The 17,278-nt window shown below is 42.4% G+C and overlaps 1 protein-coding gene across 2 annotated transcripts in view; it reads right to left on the reverse strand.

Moving 5' to 3' along the window:
• Positions 1–17,278, reverse strand: part of TLK2 (tousled-like kinase 2) — a 38,543-nt gene that overhangs the window by 4,415 nt on the left and 16,850 nt on the right. For both annotated transcript variants that reach the window (XM_009876048.1, XM_009876047.1), the window contains 11 exons: positions 16,863–16,958; positions 13,888–13,980; positions 12,370–12,480; positions 10,883–11,019; positions 9,386–9,538; positions 5,687–5,753; positions 3,843–3,940; positions 3,398–3,479; positions 1,790–1,881; positions 888–977; positions 246–415 (listed from right to left, as the gene is read on the reverse strand). In XM_009876048.1, the coding sequence (XP_009874350.1) occupies positions 246–415; positions 888–977; positions 1,790–1,881; positions 3,398–3,479; positions 3,843–3,940; positions 5,687–5,753; positions 9,386–9,538; positions 10,883–11,019; positions 12,370–12,480; positions 13,888–13,980; positions 16,863–16,958 (1,189 nt within the window). The remainder of the gene's footprint in view (positions 1–245; positions 416–887; positions 978–1,789; positions 1,882–3,397; positions 3,480–3,842; positions 3,941–5,686; positions 5,754–9,385; positions 9,539–10,882; positions 11,020–12,369; positions 12,481–13,887; positions 13,981–16,862; positions 16,959–17,278) is intronic.

The raw sequence follows: 17,278 nt of genomic DNA on the forward strand, positions 1-17,278 counted from the left end.
GCTACTTCTTCTGGAATGTTACTTCCTTGGTTTATGTTGCAATTCTGGGAGACAATACCCTTTTCACAGCATGTTCTATGCATTTTAGTGTTTGTTGGTTTTGTTTTTTTCTATTGCAAGCTACTTTTCCCAGACAGCCCTGTCTCCATTTTGCTGTCTGACCAAAGTAAAACTTCCCCATGTTAGTTATAACCCATCACCTTCAGTCAGCACCCTTAAGCCCGTCAGCTAGCAGCACAGCATACCTGGTTTAAGGTCATAGTGTATGATGGGAGGTTTGATTTCATTTAAGTATTTTAAAGCGTTCACAATCTGCATGATAATGGATCGCGCCTCTTTCTCCGACATTAACTTGTGCTGTTTCAGGTAGAAGTCCAGATCATTTCCTTCACAGTATTCTAACACTGTACAAAACCTGAAGGCAGAAGAGTAGTTGTTGTAATTAAGGCACCTGATAGAAACCAGAACACTTTGTTATCGCTCGCCTGCAAGACTCTCTTATTTGGTCAATATATTAAAAGTCCTCCAGCCTATTAATCCCTCTTACCAGGAGCACAGTCCTCAATGCTCAATAGTCCAAAGATCAGAGATCCCCCATTAAGTGCTAGATCCAGAAAGCAGAAAGCTGTATCAGCCAGGACATTTGCCCAGGCCAAAGAACAGGATTTATGAGTAAAACACCCCATCTGACATAATAGGGCACACTGGTTTGTCAGGTAGTGTCTCTAGAAATATATGCTGAAACTGCCTCAGACACCTCTGCAGTACAGCCTGTAACATTGGTGTGAACATTTTCTGCACTCTCCTGAAAAGTTTAAAGAGATCAAATACTTTTCTCTCTAGTGAATGGGTCAAACCAAGTCAAAGGAAACAGCAACATAACTTACGAGTCAGTATCCAGCGAAAAGTAGTCGTATAGCTTAACTATCCGAGGATGATCCAGTTCTTTGTGAATTCTGTACTCTCTACACGCATGTCTGAAAATAGGAAAGTCTGAGCATTAGTCATACGAGTGACTTAATTCTAAGTTCTGCAGATAGCGAACCCAGACACAGCACACAGCAGTCCAACCTCAAGCAAACCCATGCACATTATTCAGGGAGCTGAAGAAAAGGCAAGCAAACAAGGAACTACGCAGAACAGCTCTTGAGAACCGCAGAACCCGACTGCATCTCAAATGCTGGCAATACTACAAAATAACTAATCTTGATTAATGGTACTGCTTGCCAAAATAGAATAACCTCATAATAAATCGTTAAGGGATCCAAGACAGCTGAATGTAAAAATCAGCAAGTTCTAGAAAAATCCCACGATGCTCAACAGCCCAGCTTCCAGGCTTCAAATACAGTTTAGTTTGTCCCGGTGACTTTCTGAGGAATTAAGATCATAGCTTTATCTCTGAAGATCTGTTGAGAAGGCCTGGCTGCCATTCTGTGGAGCTTATTTAATCCATGGCATCAAGGAGTACGTGTTACCAGCACCAAAAGGGCTCCTGTACTTTCCTTCTAGGCCATGACATATATACAGTCCTAATCACCTGTCAAAGGATTAAGTATTCTAGGAAACAAAAGGAAGGGGAAGGCTTTCAGGGAGCACAACCTGCAAGACAGGCATGAACAACTGTTACCTACAAGAGCAGAGCTTAAACATTTTAGGGAGGAGAAGACACTTAAAACACTTTCTTCACTGGGTACTAGTAGTGCTTTAAAATCTTGTGCTGTAGTGCTTACACCAAACCAACACAGGAGGAGCTTGGAAACCCGGCTGTCTGCTTTAGAGCCTTACTTACTTGTGATAATTTTCTTTCTTCTCATCTCTCCAGTTTTTATTTAACTGGTGTATCTTCACAGCTACGTATCTCTGTTCTGTTAAATCAAATGCCTGCAGAGAAAAAAGAGCTGAGAATCAGTAGGAATCACAACTTCAAGTTAATACTGCAAAAGCAGACAAGCTCTAACAAACCAATATCCCCACCCAGGAAATAAGCATTACAACATACTGAGTGAAGAGCAAATCCACATTTTGATGTAATTAGTTTCACTAATGAAACCAAGCAACTCCAAAAACAATTGAATATTCTGTGCTTTGATCTGACCTTCCCCCGGGGTCTAACTAACGCTGCAATTATTCTGACATTTTACCACCAGAGCTACAATGGGACCAGAAAGGCCAACTTACCAAAATATAGACAGCTAACCACACTGGGAAAGACCCTGCCATCACCTTCCCAAGCCACCTAAACTCATTTGGTATCTCAGCTCTCCCTCTTGGAGCATAATGTTTCAGCTTATTTAGAAGCTAGAGAATTCAACTGCAGAACCGTGCAAATCGTGTTGTACTTTTCCCTCCAGTTTCTTGCTATTTAGGCAATCTTCAAAGAACAGACCACTGCAACTGTGCTCCTAGCGAAACGCAGTCACCTTTTACTTTGTCTGAGAACAGCAACAACAGATAATTCATAGGATGGGGCAAAATCTTATTGTGAGCAGACAAGGATAATCCGTGTCCACCTCAAATGTTGTATGTTTAACTCCTAATGCTGCATAGATTGGCCAAGACCCTGGAGAAGAAGGGCTGAACATTTGTCTTAATAACACAGTTAGAACGCTCCAGCGCAGTCAGGTAGGAAGCATTTATTCCATCCTGCTTTCATCTGTTGAGCCAAGGCTTTCTATCTGGTCAGCAAAGCCTCCAAAGAGCAACTGAAGGTACTAACACACTTTTTTCACTACCTGAGCAGTCCAGTCTCCCTGGTTTAGATATCTGTTGTTGTACTGCCTCAAAATAATCAGTCACCATGAAGTTTCCAGTACTTGCATTGGCTTAGTTACTTTCATTCTAGCCAAATTCAACACCAGTTAAGAACTACTGAGCACAGAGGGGGAATATTTAGAACTGGAAAGGCTTTAAGCAGAAGAGTCAAATAGCAAGCACCAAATGATCACGGGACTTGGCCATGCAAGAGAGCTGACACACAAGGAATCCTCAATTCCAAGGAAGTCCCAGGACTACACCATACACACCACATCTACTATTTCAGAGCGTAAAATGAAGACACAAGGAAAAAAGCCTTCTACCCCCCTGTTCGGGCTTGCTATGCCATAGTCAATAAAACTTCACTACTCAAGGTATTGAAGAAATGAATGGTTTGCTTCTCTGTCTTGACAAAACTTGAAGACATGGTGCAAAGTTTTCTTGAAGCATATTTGCAGGAAATTCATCCTTTGAGGGCAAGGGTAGAATCTAAAAATCTCAAGCCAATGCGACATGTGCTTTGCCCTCCCTTCTTCTCTCCACAAACACAGGCACCATTGTGAAAACAAGCGTAAAAATTCTGCTTACTGCAATATTCCACTGCAGATTCAGTTTACACCACAGAGCGTCACTTCAAATTTACCTTATATACTTCACTGAAGCCGCCTCTACCCAGAAGATGTAGCAACAAATATCTATCATTTAGCGTTGGATGGTCTTTAAATCTGCCAAAAAAGATGCAGTTTAAGAACACTGACAGAAATAAGGCAATCTACTGCACGACAAATTACAGTTACTACAGAGCTTAGAAACAACACTTTCACATTAAGCCGGAAAAATAGTAAAACTGTGTAAAAAACCTGACAGGTTTGATACTATTTGATCACGTTGCACTGATGAAAGATTACGCAATGAGCTTGGAAGCCTTTGTCTTGCATGAACTTCAAGTTATATCACTGCGCCACCCCCTCAATCAAGTGATGTATTAAGTTGTAACCCCAATTTTGAAAAGATGAACTGTTTCCCATTATGAAGAAGACAAATAAAAAAATGTTATACATTCTGGTCCCTGAATCCAATGTGCTTACTGTGAATTATCTTCATTGTGTATCCTTTTCAATTCCCTGATATGTAGATTTCTAACCCTCTCTAGCCGTTCCAACTCTGCCTGGATCTCTGCTTCTTCCTGCGAAAGGGAAAAAAAAAAAAAAAAGGAAACACAATATGATGTAAGATAGTGCAGTTAGAATTTCTGACCAATTTAGGGCAACTCCACTGGTAAATAACTTGTCTGGGAGATTAGAAAGATGGTCATAGCCAGCTAAGAGTCAGGTGGAAGGTGACAGGAATGAAAACTGACTGGGCAGTTTCGTTTACACCTACACACAGGCAGGAGCAGACATATCTTTACGCCTTCTTGTTTTTAACGTTTTCTGTAAATAAGAGGCGGTGTTGTTCTGGTTCTGCTCCTTCCCTCATCGCTATGCAGCTGCTTTTGTGGGAACTCAGCCTCTGCTGAGGACAGCCCTCAGAAGTAAAGAACAGGAAAGTCATGATGCAAGATGGGACAGCACCTAGAAAGGATGGAGAATGCGAAAGGACAATATTGGCTCCTACTAGTGGTGAGTGGTAGAACAGGTCAGAGTGTATCTGAGTGTTCTGATACACTGTTTGTAGAGTTGGAAGTTCCAGTGCCCTCCAACATGACACTAGAATTTGCATCACTGCAGAGAGCGTTGCAAACCTCAACCAAAACGTGCGCCTTGCGCAGAATTATTCGGTCCATGTGACTCAAGGGACACCGTTACCCATTTGTCTTGTGACTCTGTTCCTTCCCTTCTCAAACTTGTTCTATTTTTAGATGTAAAAAATGAGCCGGTTTCCAAAAGCGGAGAAGGATAAGCACAGCTTCAGACAATGCCACGATTCCAGAACATGACTTCATTTTCCATTAGGGTTCGTTTCTGAACGGGTTCCTCTGTTCCAGGCTGGCACACTCCATGCCACCAGCAACGCACCCGCAATAAACCCACCCCAGCAACGCGGAAGCTGCAGGGCAAACAACGCCTTTCGCAGCCTCCTGCCTGTATCGCTCATCTTTGCTCACAGGTCAAAAAAACCCCACAATGGGCAGAGCGCCAGCAGATTCCATGTGTGCATTAACTTTCCCTTACCGCCGAAAATAATGAGAAGTACCGGAGCATTAACGAGGCCTTGCATTCAACTTGTGTGTCAAGGTTACAGGAAAAAAAAAAATCCCCAAAACTAAGTGCAGAGCTCAGGCATCACCTGAGGACAGAAAATTTGCAAGCTTCCTCTTTTGTTCCATATGGGAAAGAAAACTCTCAGGCCTTAGCAGAGATTACAGCTAACCAGGAAGTGGCAGAAGGTATCTGGTTTTTTTTTCAATATTTTATCTGTTGAAGTGTCCCAGAAGTGTTATTTATAGGTTATTGCAATCACTTCAAAGGTAATCAACAGCTTATCTAAGATTTTATTGGACTGTTACTGATAATGCTGGTTACTTGGTATTGCAAAGAAAAGGAAAAGTCAATGATGGTTGAGGTTCTTGTTGTGTTCTTTTCATTTTCTTTCCTTGGTCCATATTCCTTCATGTTACCCAAAATTAGACACACACAGAGCCCAGCACTAGACAGGTCATACTGACAGAATTAGATGCATCAAAACAGTGGAACTCCCTTAACTCTAAGGACACAGAAATCTATTTACTGAAGCAAAGATCTTTCCTGAATACCACTGCCTTGGGAAAAATTATTACAAAATCCTGGCCACCCCTTTGAAGCAACAAAACCCTCTGAATTATCGGAGAAACAGCAGTGATCTCTGCAGAGAGATGCTATTTGTTCACAGAACACTGAATCAAAAACCTACCTAAAAAACCCCCAACCCCTTTTCTGCAATTAGTTCTTACCTTTTTAAGGTGACCTAGTCGGAGTTTGAAGATTTCTTCCTGTTCATGGTATTCTGCTAGCGTTAACCTGCAGAGAAGAGGCAGATCCAATGCATCAGGTTTCAACACAGAGCATCTCAACAGCCAGTAGGAAATTTTTTAGGTAAACTCTGCAATCTGTTTTTTCAAAACAATCAATCTCAAGAAGACCAAAAGCTTAAATCTTGATAAAGCACATATTAATTTCAAAACTCCCTAATAATGCCTATTTAGATTAATGACTGATTTTTAATAGAGCAAGCTAAACAACAATCTGAAGATGGAACACTGAAGCACAAGTATTCCATACTTTTTCACTTAAAATTTGCTTTACTGATTCATTTTCAATTTTTTATTTGCAACAAAAGCTGGATAACTCAACCCAGCTATTCACTCCAGGACTAGCAGCATACCTGGTGACAGAACCACTGCAAACATAGCAACAGCCTGGCATTCAGGACTTTATCCTGCTTCAGGCTCTCTGGGAAGTGGCTTCCAGAGAAACCTGGGGACATTTACTTCACCTTACCACACCTTTGAACCGATGTGTACTAAGGAGAAGCAACGGGATAAGGGGAATGATTCTCATTTCACTGATGGTAAATGATGTGCAAAATTTCCACCACAGGTGAACGGGCCAAATAAAAAAGTTTCATAATGTTTTCAATGTCTTTTATAGCCAAATCATGCCATGCAGGACAGAGGCAAAGCACAGCCTTACACCAGAAGAACGACAGAACTCATCACTTGTGAATTGTAATTATGTGCTGAGATCTTTAAGGGTAAAAAAAATGAATTGCTGCATTAATTTTCTCCCTACTACCTACAAGGAGTTTGATAAAAGCATCATGCATGTGAACATAAAGCTGTGAAGGACTTATCAACTGCACCCATTTACTTTATGAACAAGATATGCACGTGACAGCACATAAGTATCTTTTTTGAGCCTGGATTGTGTTCAAAGCTTAGCTGAGGAGGATTCCTGTTGCAGCAGTTACGCTCAGCACAGTACTTGGTACAAAGGTTACTGTATGAGGTCTCCACAGCATCGACACCGCAACTAATTCCAAGAGGAGATTGAGTCCGATGTCTGTGTGGGGCTGTGGGACCTCGGCTCACCGTTGTGTAAACTGAGAGGAGGTAACATTCAGTTGATTTAGCGCTCATCTTGAAACGCCCCACAGTTGAAATAAGTGCTAAAGTAGTTGTTAGTTGATGAATTTAAAGCAAAACTCACAAGCCAAGCTCCCTTTGAGACAATCTCGACCATAAGGAACCGCTTATTGCAAACTACAGATACATACGAATCACAGCCAGTACCACAAATGTTTTCATGTTGCCTCATTTCACATAAAAGGACATTATTCACCCTGCCCTTCCCCTGCCAGCCTGAATTTTAATGAGATTCAGCTAATCTAAAAGCCCATCCACAAAGTTTAGGTCTCGGGTTTGTGTTGCTGTATAAGGAATGAAGACAATTGAATAAACCAGCTACAAGCTCTCCGCATATTCTTGTGCACAAATGAAACACAGGGCTAAACACCAACCCTCTACTCATTAAGCAAGAGACATAATGAGTACCACCAGGCTCACGTTGCCCAAAATAGCTGCCTGTTAGCAGCAAGCGTTACAAAAACCGGGGGGACTCTAAGACAAACACTGCCCTGTTTCGCAGAAACATGCTTGAAATACCCTACTTCCAGTGCAGCTGACGACTTTAAGGTTGCCCAAGCTGCCTTAACAAACCTCAAAAAGCCCCAGCAGATTAATCTTCCTCAATGAAAATCTTTTTCTCATTCACAGGCTAGAAAGTACTCTGAGAAGAGCACATGTTTAAATTTGCATCATGGGACCTTCCTCTCCTTTTTAAAGCACAGGCAACAACCATGAACCAAAGAGGAACCAAAAATCAAATGAAGGGATTTGGCTGCCTGCTTCTCATTCAGCTTTCAGAAACATTATCTATTCAATTTGCCTGAAAGACAGCCTCTGGAAGGATTCCACAACAAAAAAAAAAGCCTCCAAAAAACCAGAAAATTTTGTACCTGATACACATCGGTCCAATAAATGCATTTACAGGATAATTAATGATTAAGCAAGTAGTCAGTCGGTACAGTCACTTCAGCTGACTTGCAAAAACAAAGTTTTCATAAGCTAAAACACTCCATGTGAACCACACCCATACAGCAGCCTGCAGTTTTTATCAAGAACGCCACAAGAAGCTCTTCTAAACCACAAAGATAAAACCCTGAAATACATCAGTGAGGAATGATAAACCAGTGAGAAACACAAAGAAAAAGACCCGGCAGCACAACAAAGGTTTATCGGCAAACCCAGGTAAAGCTCGATTATGTCAAGGCAGGCTCAAAACTCAGGCAGAAGTTCACTAGGTGTCACAGATATTATCATAATTTCCAGGTACATCAAGACCTGTGTCTGCAGAACAAGCCACTCCACAGCTGCACCAGCCTGTGGGGAAAAAAACCATCCCCACAGAAACGGGGGAAGCGTCATCCTGTCCCTTAGAAATGAAAGGTCACCACAACCAACAGCAACGCTTCGAAATATCCACGCACGGATACTCAACTCACTTCTCCAAACTCAAATGCTGCGATGCAAAAGGACGGCTTTGAAACTTGATTTAGATCTTTTTAAGCTTGCTTGGCCAGAAGCAGGGGTAAAGGTCTCTAGTCACTGCTCTCCAACACGACAGACCTGCAGGCACCTACCTGGGGACACCGCTCTGGCTGCTGAGAGCACTCTGGCTATCACGAGTCACCCAGCCCTGTGCCATCTCTGCTGGGAATGCAAAACGGCAGCGGAACCTTGATGCTTCACATGGATTTTTAAAGATCAAGGCTAAGAATTCAAAGGGCTGCAGGAATTTTGAGGTCAAGTCATGTCCAGAAGATTTAATAGCGTAAAAAGAAAAATGTCACTGGGAATTATGGTATTAGCCAACAGCAACAAAATTAGAACTGTAAAAGAAACTGGTAGAAGGTAAGGCCAAGTCTCCAACTTAACGTATTTCCAATTCACAAAAAATAACGTTCTAAATTTCTTGTGAGACACAGTTTTCCTGTCTAAGAACCAGGACTCTCAGAGTAGCACTTTGGCTACCTCGCCATTTCCCCGACTCGAGTGTCTGCAAAGGACAGCTTTGGAGATACAGGTCAACGCTTAATGCCCTGGCTTTACAGAAAACATCTTTTTATTTCAGCATACCAAATTCATTGTTTGAAAAGCCTCACCAGAAAGTACATGGAAATAAAGGCTTCTAAATGGGCATTTTGGTTTTCCTTAAAAAAAAAAAAAAAAAAGAAAAAAAAAGCACCACATACCATACAGCAACACTGAAATAAATTCTGAAGTTGCAACACTTAAACGCTGCTTTTCAAACTTGACGCAACAAGAATAAGTTACTGCATTCAAAAAAAAAAAAAAGAAAAAAAGCTAAGCTCACACAAAGTCTGGACTCAGCAACGATCCCTGTTTTACTCCAATGAAAACTATTTAGAACTGCAGCCAGATGTTGCTGAATGCCAGGCTAATTCCACACTATTCATTTGTGCATGGAGTGATGCCTGGAGGCAAGGGCAAGATTCCGTTTCCCACTGGATATTTTGTGCTCCGCTCAAAGCACGCAGCTTTGCAGCGCACCAAGAAGGCCACGTAACCTACGTTTCGTTTTCTGCTCCGTTGGTCTTGTTCTTGCGCTGTTTCTGCTCAGTGCTTGCTGGAGGGGTCTGTCCCATTGCAGGTGGCTTCCGTTTTGCTAACATTTTTCTTTGCCTTTCGATTTCTTCCCGCTGGGAATTTATCCTTTCCTGTTGCCTGGAACGAAGGGAGTAGAAGAAAAACCCCGTGAAGCAGCTAACTAATGGTTCTCTTCAGCATCTGTTCTTAACAAATCGGAGCAATGAACTTCAAATCAGTTGTGCTTGTACAAAATATTTTTGTACAGAAAAGGGGGATGTGCCAAACATTATGACTCCGATTTTTAAAGGTATTTTTACATAAGAGGGGATTATTTTCCTGGCCCACAGAAACCCTTTGGTAAGTGAAAGGTTTTATTCATGCAGAGGAGATCCAAAACCAAGGAGTTGCTAACCTCACGGAAAACCCAGGGATCCATGGTAAGTCACTAACTTTCCACACACTTTTTCCTAGAAGGCTCTGTTCTAAATCTCAGACTTTCCTGTTAAAACCATTCCTGAAGTCTGGCACTGTCTGAGAAAGTATCCTTATACTTTAGGGGTTCGGTTAAACTATCATCAGTTCTCTGAAATACAACCAACACCATTCCCAATTTCACTAAAAACAGTCTTTCCTCCAATATCAGAAGACCAGCTTAAAATATTTTACAGTCATAAAAGCACTCTTGAAATTTCAAGTCTAAATGACTTGAGCATTCACATACTTAATTCACTTTTAGAAGAGACTGAGAGTGCATCTTACAGCACAAACTAAGGGAGAATTATAAAATCCTTAATCTGTGCCTACCAAGAGTTGCACCTCCCTATCAAACTACAGAGAAACGATATGAATTTAAAGGATCGCACACAGCTCTCTCTAATGCAATTAATTTGCCAAGTCCTACTTAAAGGTCTAGGCCAGGTGGGAATTGACTGGATATTTCCATTAACTTCCTGCATAAAAGGGTCTCTGATCTTCCTTTCCAGGTTTCTGCAGCCCCTTTGATCACTGTTACCAGAAGGCAAAAAAAAAAGTTAAATAGTATGGATTTTTTTTCTTTTAAGCTTCTCTACTTTCTACTTTAAAAAAAAAAAAGGCAGCTAATTAGCCTTCCTTGACTAATATATGCAAGTATGCAAATCAAACTGATTGACTCACGATACATGTGTGAATTTGGTCCACCCTTCCACCCTAAGCCAGGGAGGTGCACTGTGACTACCCAGCAGGGCAGCCTGCTGCTTTCCAGCCCAGAGGCCAACTCAAACAATTTGATTCCAGGTCAAGTCTCTGGAGGTTGAAGTGGAAGCATATTTCTCACTTCAATGCAAAAATGTTCCCCATTGTCAGTAGCTGAGTTCCTATCTGATCCTTTCATGCATCAGTCACACCATTCTCACTTCTTGACATGCAAGACATCACACACAACTGGTTAGTTTTTCCGTCTCTGCCTCTGGAGTTAAAGACAACTCTGTCTGTCCTCACTTGATGAGGTTCTGGAAGGCATAGCCATCTGTCCACTGCTCCGTGAAAGACGCCCCGTGCCGCACCGTAGTGAAGTGACCTAGCCTCAATCGATCCTGCATGCTCTTATCTCTGCATGCCATCTTCTCCTGCTTCGACTGAAAACAGAAACAAAACACACATAGAAATATAAGCAATAAATTAGCAGCCAAGAGCTGGGCCATGTTTTAAATCACTACCAATTCTTACAACTTCCCATTGTTTCAGTACTGCTTGTCTGAAACGTAGCTGAAAATCATTGATCAAATTATTTCTGGTGCTTTACGCTGGCCTGACAAGGATTTATTTGATTTATTTGCCTCCTTTCTGACATTTCACCTCTCCTTGCCCATTATTGGTCAGGCAGCTCACGTATTCTGTGATCAGCTGAAATCAGCCTAGGACTAAAACTATCCTTTTGTATCAGCAGCTTAGCTAGACTCCAGATGCATCTCTGCTCAGCCTCTTATTCACTCAAACAGGAGACAAAGGAGGAAAATGCACCCCGAATCACTGTTAAAACTAAGATACAGGGATCAGCCAGCTCAGTCCCAGAGTCACACCACTCCCAGAAGTGACACAATCTGAGTTAGGTCACCAACACACATAAAAGCCGGCGGTGGGATCTGTCACTGGGCGTTTCTGGTAGGTGAGAGGAAATTTCCAAGGCCCAAGATGAGAGCAGCAAAGTTTCAGTCAGTGAGGATTAAAGACGAACCAGCACAGCTGGAGCTACACACCACCCGTCTGAGTGCCCTAACACCTAGCCCAGAGGTACAAATCCTCCCAGAAAGGGAAGCCCCATTCAGCCAAGGACAATCAGCTCTGTGACAAAATCGGCTCAAACAGACTGCACGTCCTGGCCAGCACCCTGGTAGTTTTGCCCATCCAGTGCTCACAAACAATAGATGTAATTAGCCAACAGGTGAAAGAGCAATTAAACCCCCACATCGTTTAACCATTGGGAAATCTGGAAATCTTTCAATCCTGAAGCAGGCTGGATGCTGGTAAACAGCAACCTGGCACTTTCCCCGGTGTCTTTAATGTGTTGTTTTGAGTTTTACACAAAGCAACGATCTCCAGCTTCGCCATTTGAAAGAAAGAAAGGTCTATATCACTTGTCCATGTCACAGAGCACATTTAACAACTTCACTGCACAATGGGATATCGCTCCTGTATTGCCAGAGCTGGACAATGTTGCTTTTCAGGTGAGTTTCCATTTCAAGTAATGCCTCCTGCATTTACAGCTCTGACTATTTCACTTAAGCAGCAGAGATCGCTCTTTGAGACTGTGAAAAGTAACCAAACCGAAACATTCTGAACAAGTTCAGTCCTAGGATTATGTTCCTATTTGCAGAAAAATAATTCAAGACAGAGCTCCAGTTTGCCTTCCATCACTCCAAAGACGACAGGGAAGTTTTCAAGGACGTGAACTGTGACTGCAGAGATGTGGAAAGTCCTCTGCTCACCTTTTCTATCAGAAGCTTCTTGCTCATCGTTACACATCTATTCAACCGCTCCTTGTACTTCTCCAGCATCTTTTGCTGTTCATCTATCTGCCGTCTCAAATCGCAGTTGGCCTAGAAGTGAACAGAGAAGAAACGCCTTTAACTTTAAACCACTCAAAGTGCCAAACTAAGCATCACCTAGGAGGAAGTTTTTCCAGCTAGTTCTAGGCATCAGATTAAAGAAAGCAAACCGGCAGGGCAAGAAAAAAAGACTAGGCTCCTCTTGGCAAAATATCCAAGTCAAGTTTTTCCGTTTTTAACCTGCTCAAATCTTAATGCTCATCTAGAACTAGCTGTCATCCTGGTTTACAAATAAGGAACTAAGGTACAGAGTGACTAAACACAAGCACAAAGAACTTTAAATTTTTTAAAGAAAACATTAAAGACCTTGCCACTGCTACCAAGTCTCAAAATAGCTTAGTCATGCCTGGACTATCCTCCCTCTTTATAGTCACAATACTGGCAGAGGAAAAGGATGGGGTACCTCCCTTCGCACTTCCAATTAAATTCTTGTTCAAGTTACTATCTGTCAGCCCCGCTATACACGCTGCTCCCAGCAACAGGGGGACCAGTGGGTTTTTAACATCACTGTGGCATGCAGCAGGATTTTACATTCAACCATTTTCATTGATAAGAAGTTAAATTTAACCGTCTCCCTTCCTTCTGGCTTCTGACTAAACAGGGAATAGTAAAAAAAACAAACAAACAAACAAACCAACAACCCTATCCAGTGCTCCATCGATTGTTTTCCACAAACCCACCTGTGCCTCTGTGTATGGTTCTACCTTTAGGTACTGACACCAGACACACTCAAACACAGAGTCTTCCCTCTTCTCCCTTTAATGTGTTTTCTAATCCTTTTCAGCACAAGAGATGCCTCTTCAGCTGATGAAAGCTAAATCAATTAAACTCCTCCATTAAGACAAGAACTTTGATTTAGAGCTATTTATCTTCTACTGAAGAATACTAATGGGTTAAGAGAAGCTTTATTCTTTAGGTTTGACCAAAAGATGTTCTCCTCACCTCTACACATGTCACTGGCTCTCATGTGTGAGCATTTCGCAATACATCCTCCCAGTCTACTGAACATGTTACTAAACAAAAAGCAGAGTCAGCTGCTCATTATGCAGAAGATGGGAATAATTCTGAAGAGAAACATGTTAGGTTAGCTAGCAAAATACACAGAAAGTGTGCAACAGAAGGCCAGCAACACTGTGAGGACACAAACACCTGAGCTACAATAACTCTCCACTACACAGCCACCGCTACACTACTTGTGGATTTGAGCAGGCCCAGAGAGAGAATCCACATACTAGACAATTATCTTGCAAGTAAGAGATGACTGAATTGGTTTTACCTTGCGAGTGTTGGTTCTACAACCGATATACAAAATCCTGCTCCGCAGCCTAGCTGGCACATGCATTCTAGGTGTTTTTAAATAGCAGCTTTTAGAAGAGTTGTCCCAAATCAAATACTTACTCTTAATAAGTCATCTATCCTCCCCTCCTTCTTCTCCAAGTCAGAGTTCTTACTGTTTTCTAGTGCAGATATTTTTTCCATTGTGAGGTCAGACTGTAGGGAAACCATAAACCACATTTAAGAAAAACAGATGATATTTCAGATAGTCAGCACATAATACTATAGAGTAACCCCCTCTGATCCGAACAGTTAGATCTAAGAAGAAGGAACTGATCTCCTGCATCCGAAACAATCGGAGGACGAATTTTCTCGGTTCTTAATTTTCTTACTGCCCGGTGGGCTTCTCCAGTGCATGAGGCTCAGTCAGTGAGGACAAAGCTGCTCTGGAGAACACAAACTGGCAACAATATCCTCTGTGTCCTGCAAATTTTGTTCTTATAGTTGAGTTCTGCCCACTCCTTGGTGGTCTCTGACACTCGTTTTCCTTTTCTGTACTGCAGCATAGCTTGTACAGAAACAAAGCGTAGGGAAAAATAACACCAAGTGCTAAGCCTCTGCTGGAACAACAAATTTAGGAGATCTCTCATGGGAACAGACAAGAACCTGCTAGACAGAAGATAATATGTGTGGGTTCTAAGGTGGTCTTGACAGAAAACACTGGCCTTCATTTTAAAATATTATAACAGATTGACAGCAGGAAAAAAATTGTGTCTGACAAACTGACGTATTAACGCCCACTAGGGACAGGAGCTTTATAGTTCTTGAGTGAAACCTATCTGGAAAGTTTTACGGGGTGCGGCACATCTCAAATACCTTCACCAATGACGTGAGAGTTATACACAGGAACAGAAGACAAAAGACATACACTATATTCTACAGCAGTAGGAATATTTCAGACTCAGCACTTTGATTAATGGATGGGGAAAAGAATGGGAAGAAGTCAGTATGTACAAGAACACAGCATCTAAAATAGCCAAGTCAACACAAGGGCATCTCCCTCCACGACTGCACACACAGCTTTCACATACAAGGCTAGCAAACAACTGTCCTGCTTCTGACAAGAGTTAGCAGAGACTTACCTGTGGAGTTGTTATATAACTGCTCTCCAAATTTCAGGCTTGCCTGGAAGCTAACACCGTGAAGTGAGAGACAAACTTGGCCGACTGTTGCTTCTCTACATAGGCCCAGCACGTGAAAGATCACAAAGAACACCTGCCAGCATTGCACATCAAGCAAGATGAGCCTAAAAGCCCAAAAGACGAGGCCCAGGCAGGTCACCTCACTTCTGCCTTAACTTGGTTTATGCTTCCTGACAGCCTGCAGGAAGCATGTACAGCAAAAGTATTTGTCACTGCAGAACGAGAAGGCTGTCTGTGAAAACCTAGGCTGCACCCACTCAGCCAGGCAGCAGAAAGTTTCTTTAGTAAGTGGCTGTTGTCTCATTTTGCCAAACGCAGACATGCTTGCACTGTGTCAGCTGAAGTCACAGGACACATGCTCTTACGTGTGACTTCATCTCAACTCACCTTGCCTCAGAGCATTTGTAGGGCCCTTGCTCTGACTGAAAATGCTAAGAAAACCACGCTCATGCTGACTTGCTTTTGTCATTGGCAGAAGTGATTCAAACTGGAAATCGCTGAAGATTTATTTTTTTTTTAACCTCACCAAATCCAAACAAGTTTGGAAGCGAAAAGCAAGAACACACACATGTCCTCATCATGCAGCCAAGCATCTCCCTGGATTCTTTGCCTTAAGTGTACGCTAAGCCGAGACCTCTGGAGAATATCACGAAGCTGAGCACTGGCAGAAAGCACGCTCACATAATGTTTTGCCCTTTTCAAAGAAGATGGACCTCGTGGGTATGTCTGGCGCGCTCCAGATGCGACCTCTATTTTAAGCATGGGTATTGGGACAGCAAAGATTGAAAGGTATCTCTGGCAGGTTCTCGAGTTATGGCATCATTCTCAGACAAGAATTCTCCATGCACTAGCAAGAGACAGAGATCTTCACAGACCAGCATTTTAACAACACAGACAACAAATGGGACCCTCGTGACACAACAGAGCTCAGAGGCTTAAGCTAGCAAGTATCTACAGAGGTAGAATTGCGGTTCTTCATGCACAAAGAACTTGTACCACCTGCTGGGGAAATGGAGAATGAACTCCCCCAGCAGTAACATCATCTCTGACAGACTGATGTGATAAAATGATTGACACAAAGCTGATTGTTTAAAAATCACTCAAGGGAAGGGCCAATCACAGAGAAATCCGAGATGAAAATCCAAAGAAGACTAAAAGCAGGCTTGAAGAAGACATAAGCAAGGTGCATTGCAGATAAAGCCGAACATCCTTATAAGCAACAGAAGAAGATGACGCAGCTAAAAGTAAATCTTGCCATAAAGCCACGAGAAGAATCTTAACAATTTAAAAGCCACTGGAAAGACAGCAGTACAGTTAAAAGAACTACTCTGCTTCTTGACTACAGGTCAGGGAAGCTGCTGAGAAGCCCTGTCAGGAACACATCACGTTCCACCTTGACAGGACAAACTACTCCATGGGTGCACTCTGTGGAGGTCAAAGAACTTCCAGCTGGACTGTGGGTATTGGTACTGTGAGCAGTGTGGATGCACCCATGGCCCTGCGCTTGAATAGAGGCATTCACAACTATCACTCGGGTTTCCTTCACGTCTTCGCTTACAGAGAGAGAAAGAACATTCAGGATACAACAGAACCGAAACAGAGCTAAGGTGTTCCTCTCCCAAGCACATTTGCAAACAGCTGAAGAACTGCTCAACGTATTGACACAGAAAAGCATGAGTAACAGACTGGGCAGCAACTGAAAGCATCCTTTACAGGATAAGGAACAAAATTCAGAGCGATTCACTTCAATCAGTAGTTACAGACTGAGTTGGGACTACTGGCGCTTTCCACTGGAAACATTACGCCTACTACGAGTGGCGCACTCTGGCACGGAAGACAAGCTGCATCAAGCTTCAATCTTATATCCAAGAGATGTATCGGCTAAGTGAGCTATACCTGTGACTGTTTGTGCTGGATGGAAATCTGTTTTTGGGAAGTGCAGGAATGCTCAGTGTTCCCTGATCCGGTAGAAGATGGGCTGCCTTGCTGGGCCTGTAAAAGAAAGTTAGTGCATTGTTATATGCTCCTCAGCACGACCACTAGTGCCCATGCAGATACACTCAGCTTTACACGGGAGGTGCAGCCTGGCCTGGGTACCACACTCTCATGTTAAGCTTAAAGAATGCTTTAGAGGTTTAGTTCAATAAAACAAGAGTCAGTTTCTTTCAAGAAGCCTGGCCCAACCTGCCAAAAGGCAAAGTTCTTAAATGCCTAATATAATTCACGTCAGCTGAGATTAAGTGAGGCCAAAACAAACACTTCTTGCAGCAAGACTATACTTCCTTCTTATGCTTTTTGAATCTATCAGGCTA

The sequence above is a fragment of the Apaloderma vittatum genome, unplaced genomic scaffold (genome assembly GCF_000703405.1).
Source record: "Apaloderma vittatum isolate BGI_N311 unplaced genomic scaffold, ASM70340v1 scaffold22029, whole genome shotgun sequence".
NCBI classification, from domain to species: domain Eukaryota; kingdom Metazoa; phylum Chordata; class Aves; order Trogoniformes; family Trogonidae; genus Apaloderma; species Apaloderma vittatum.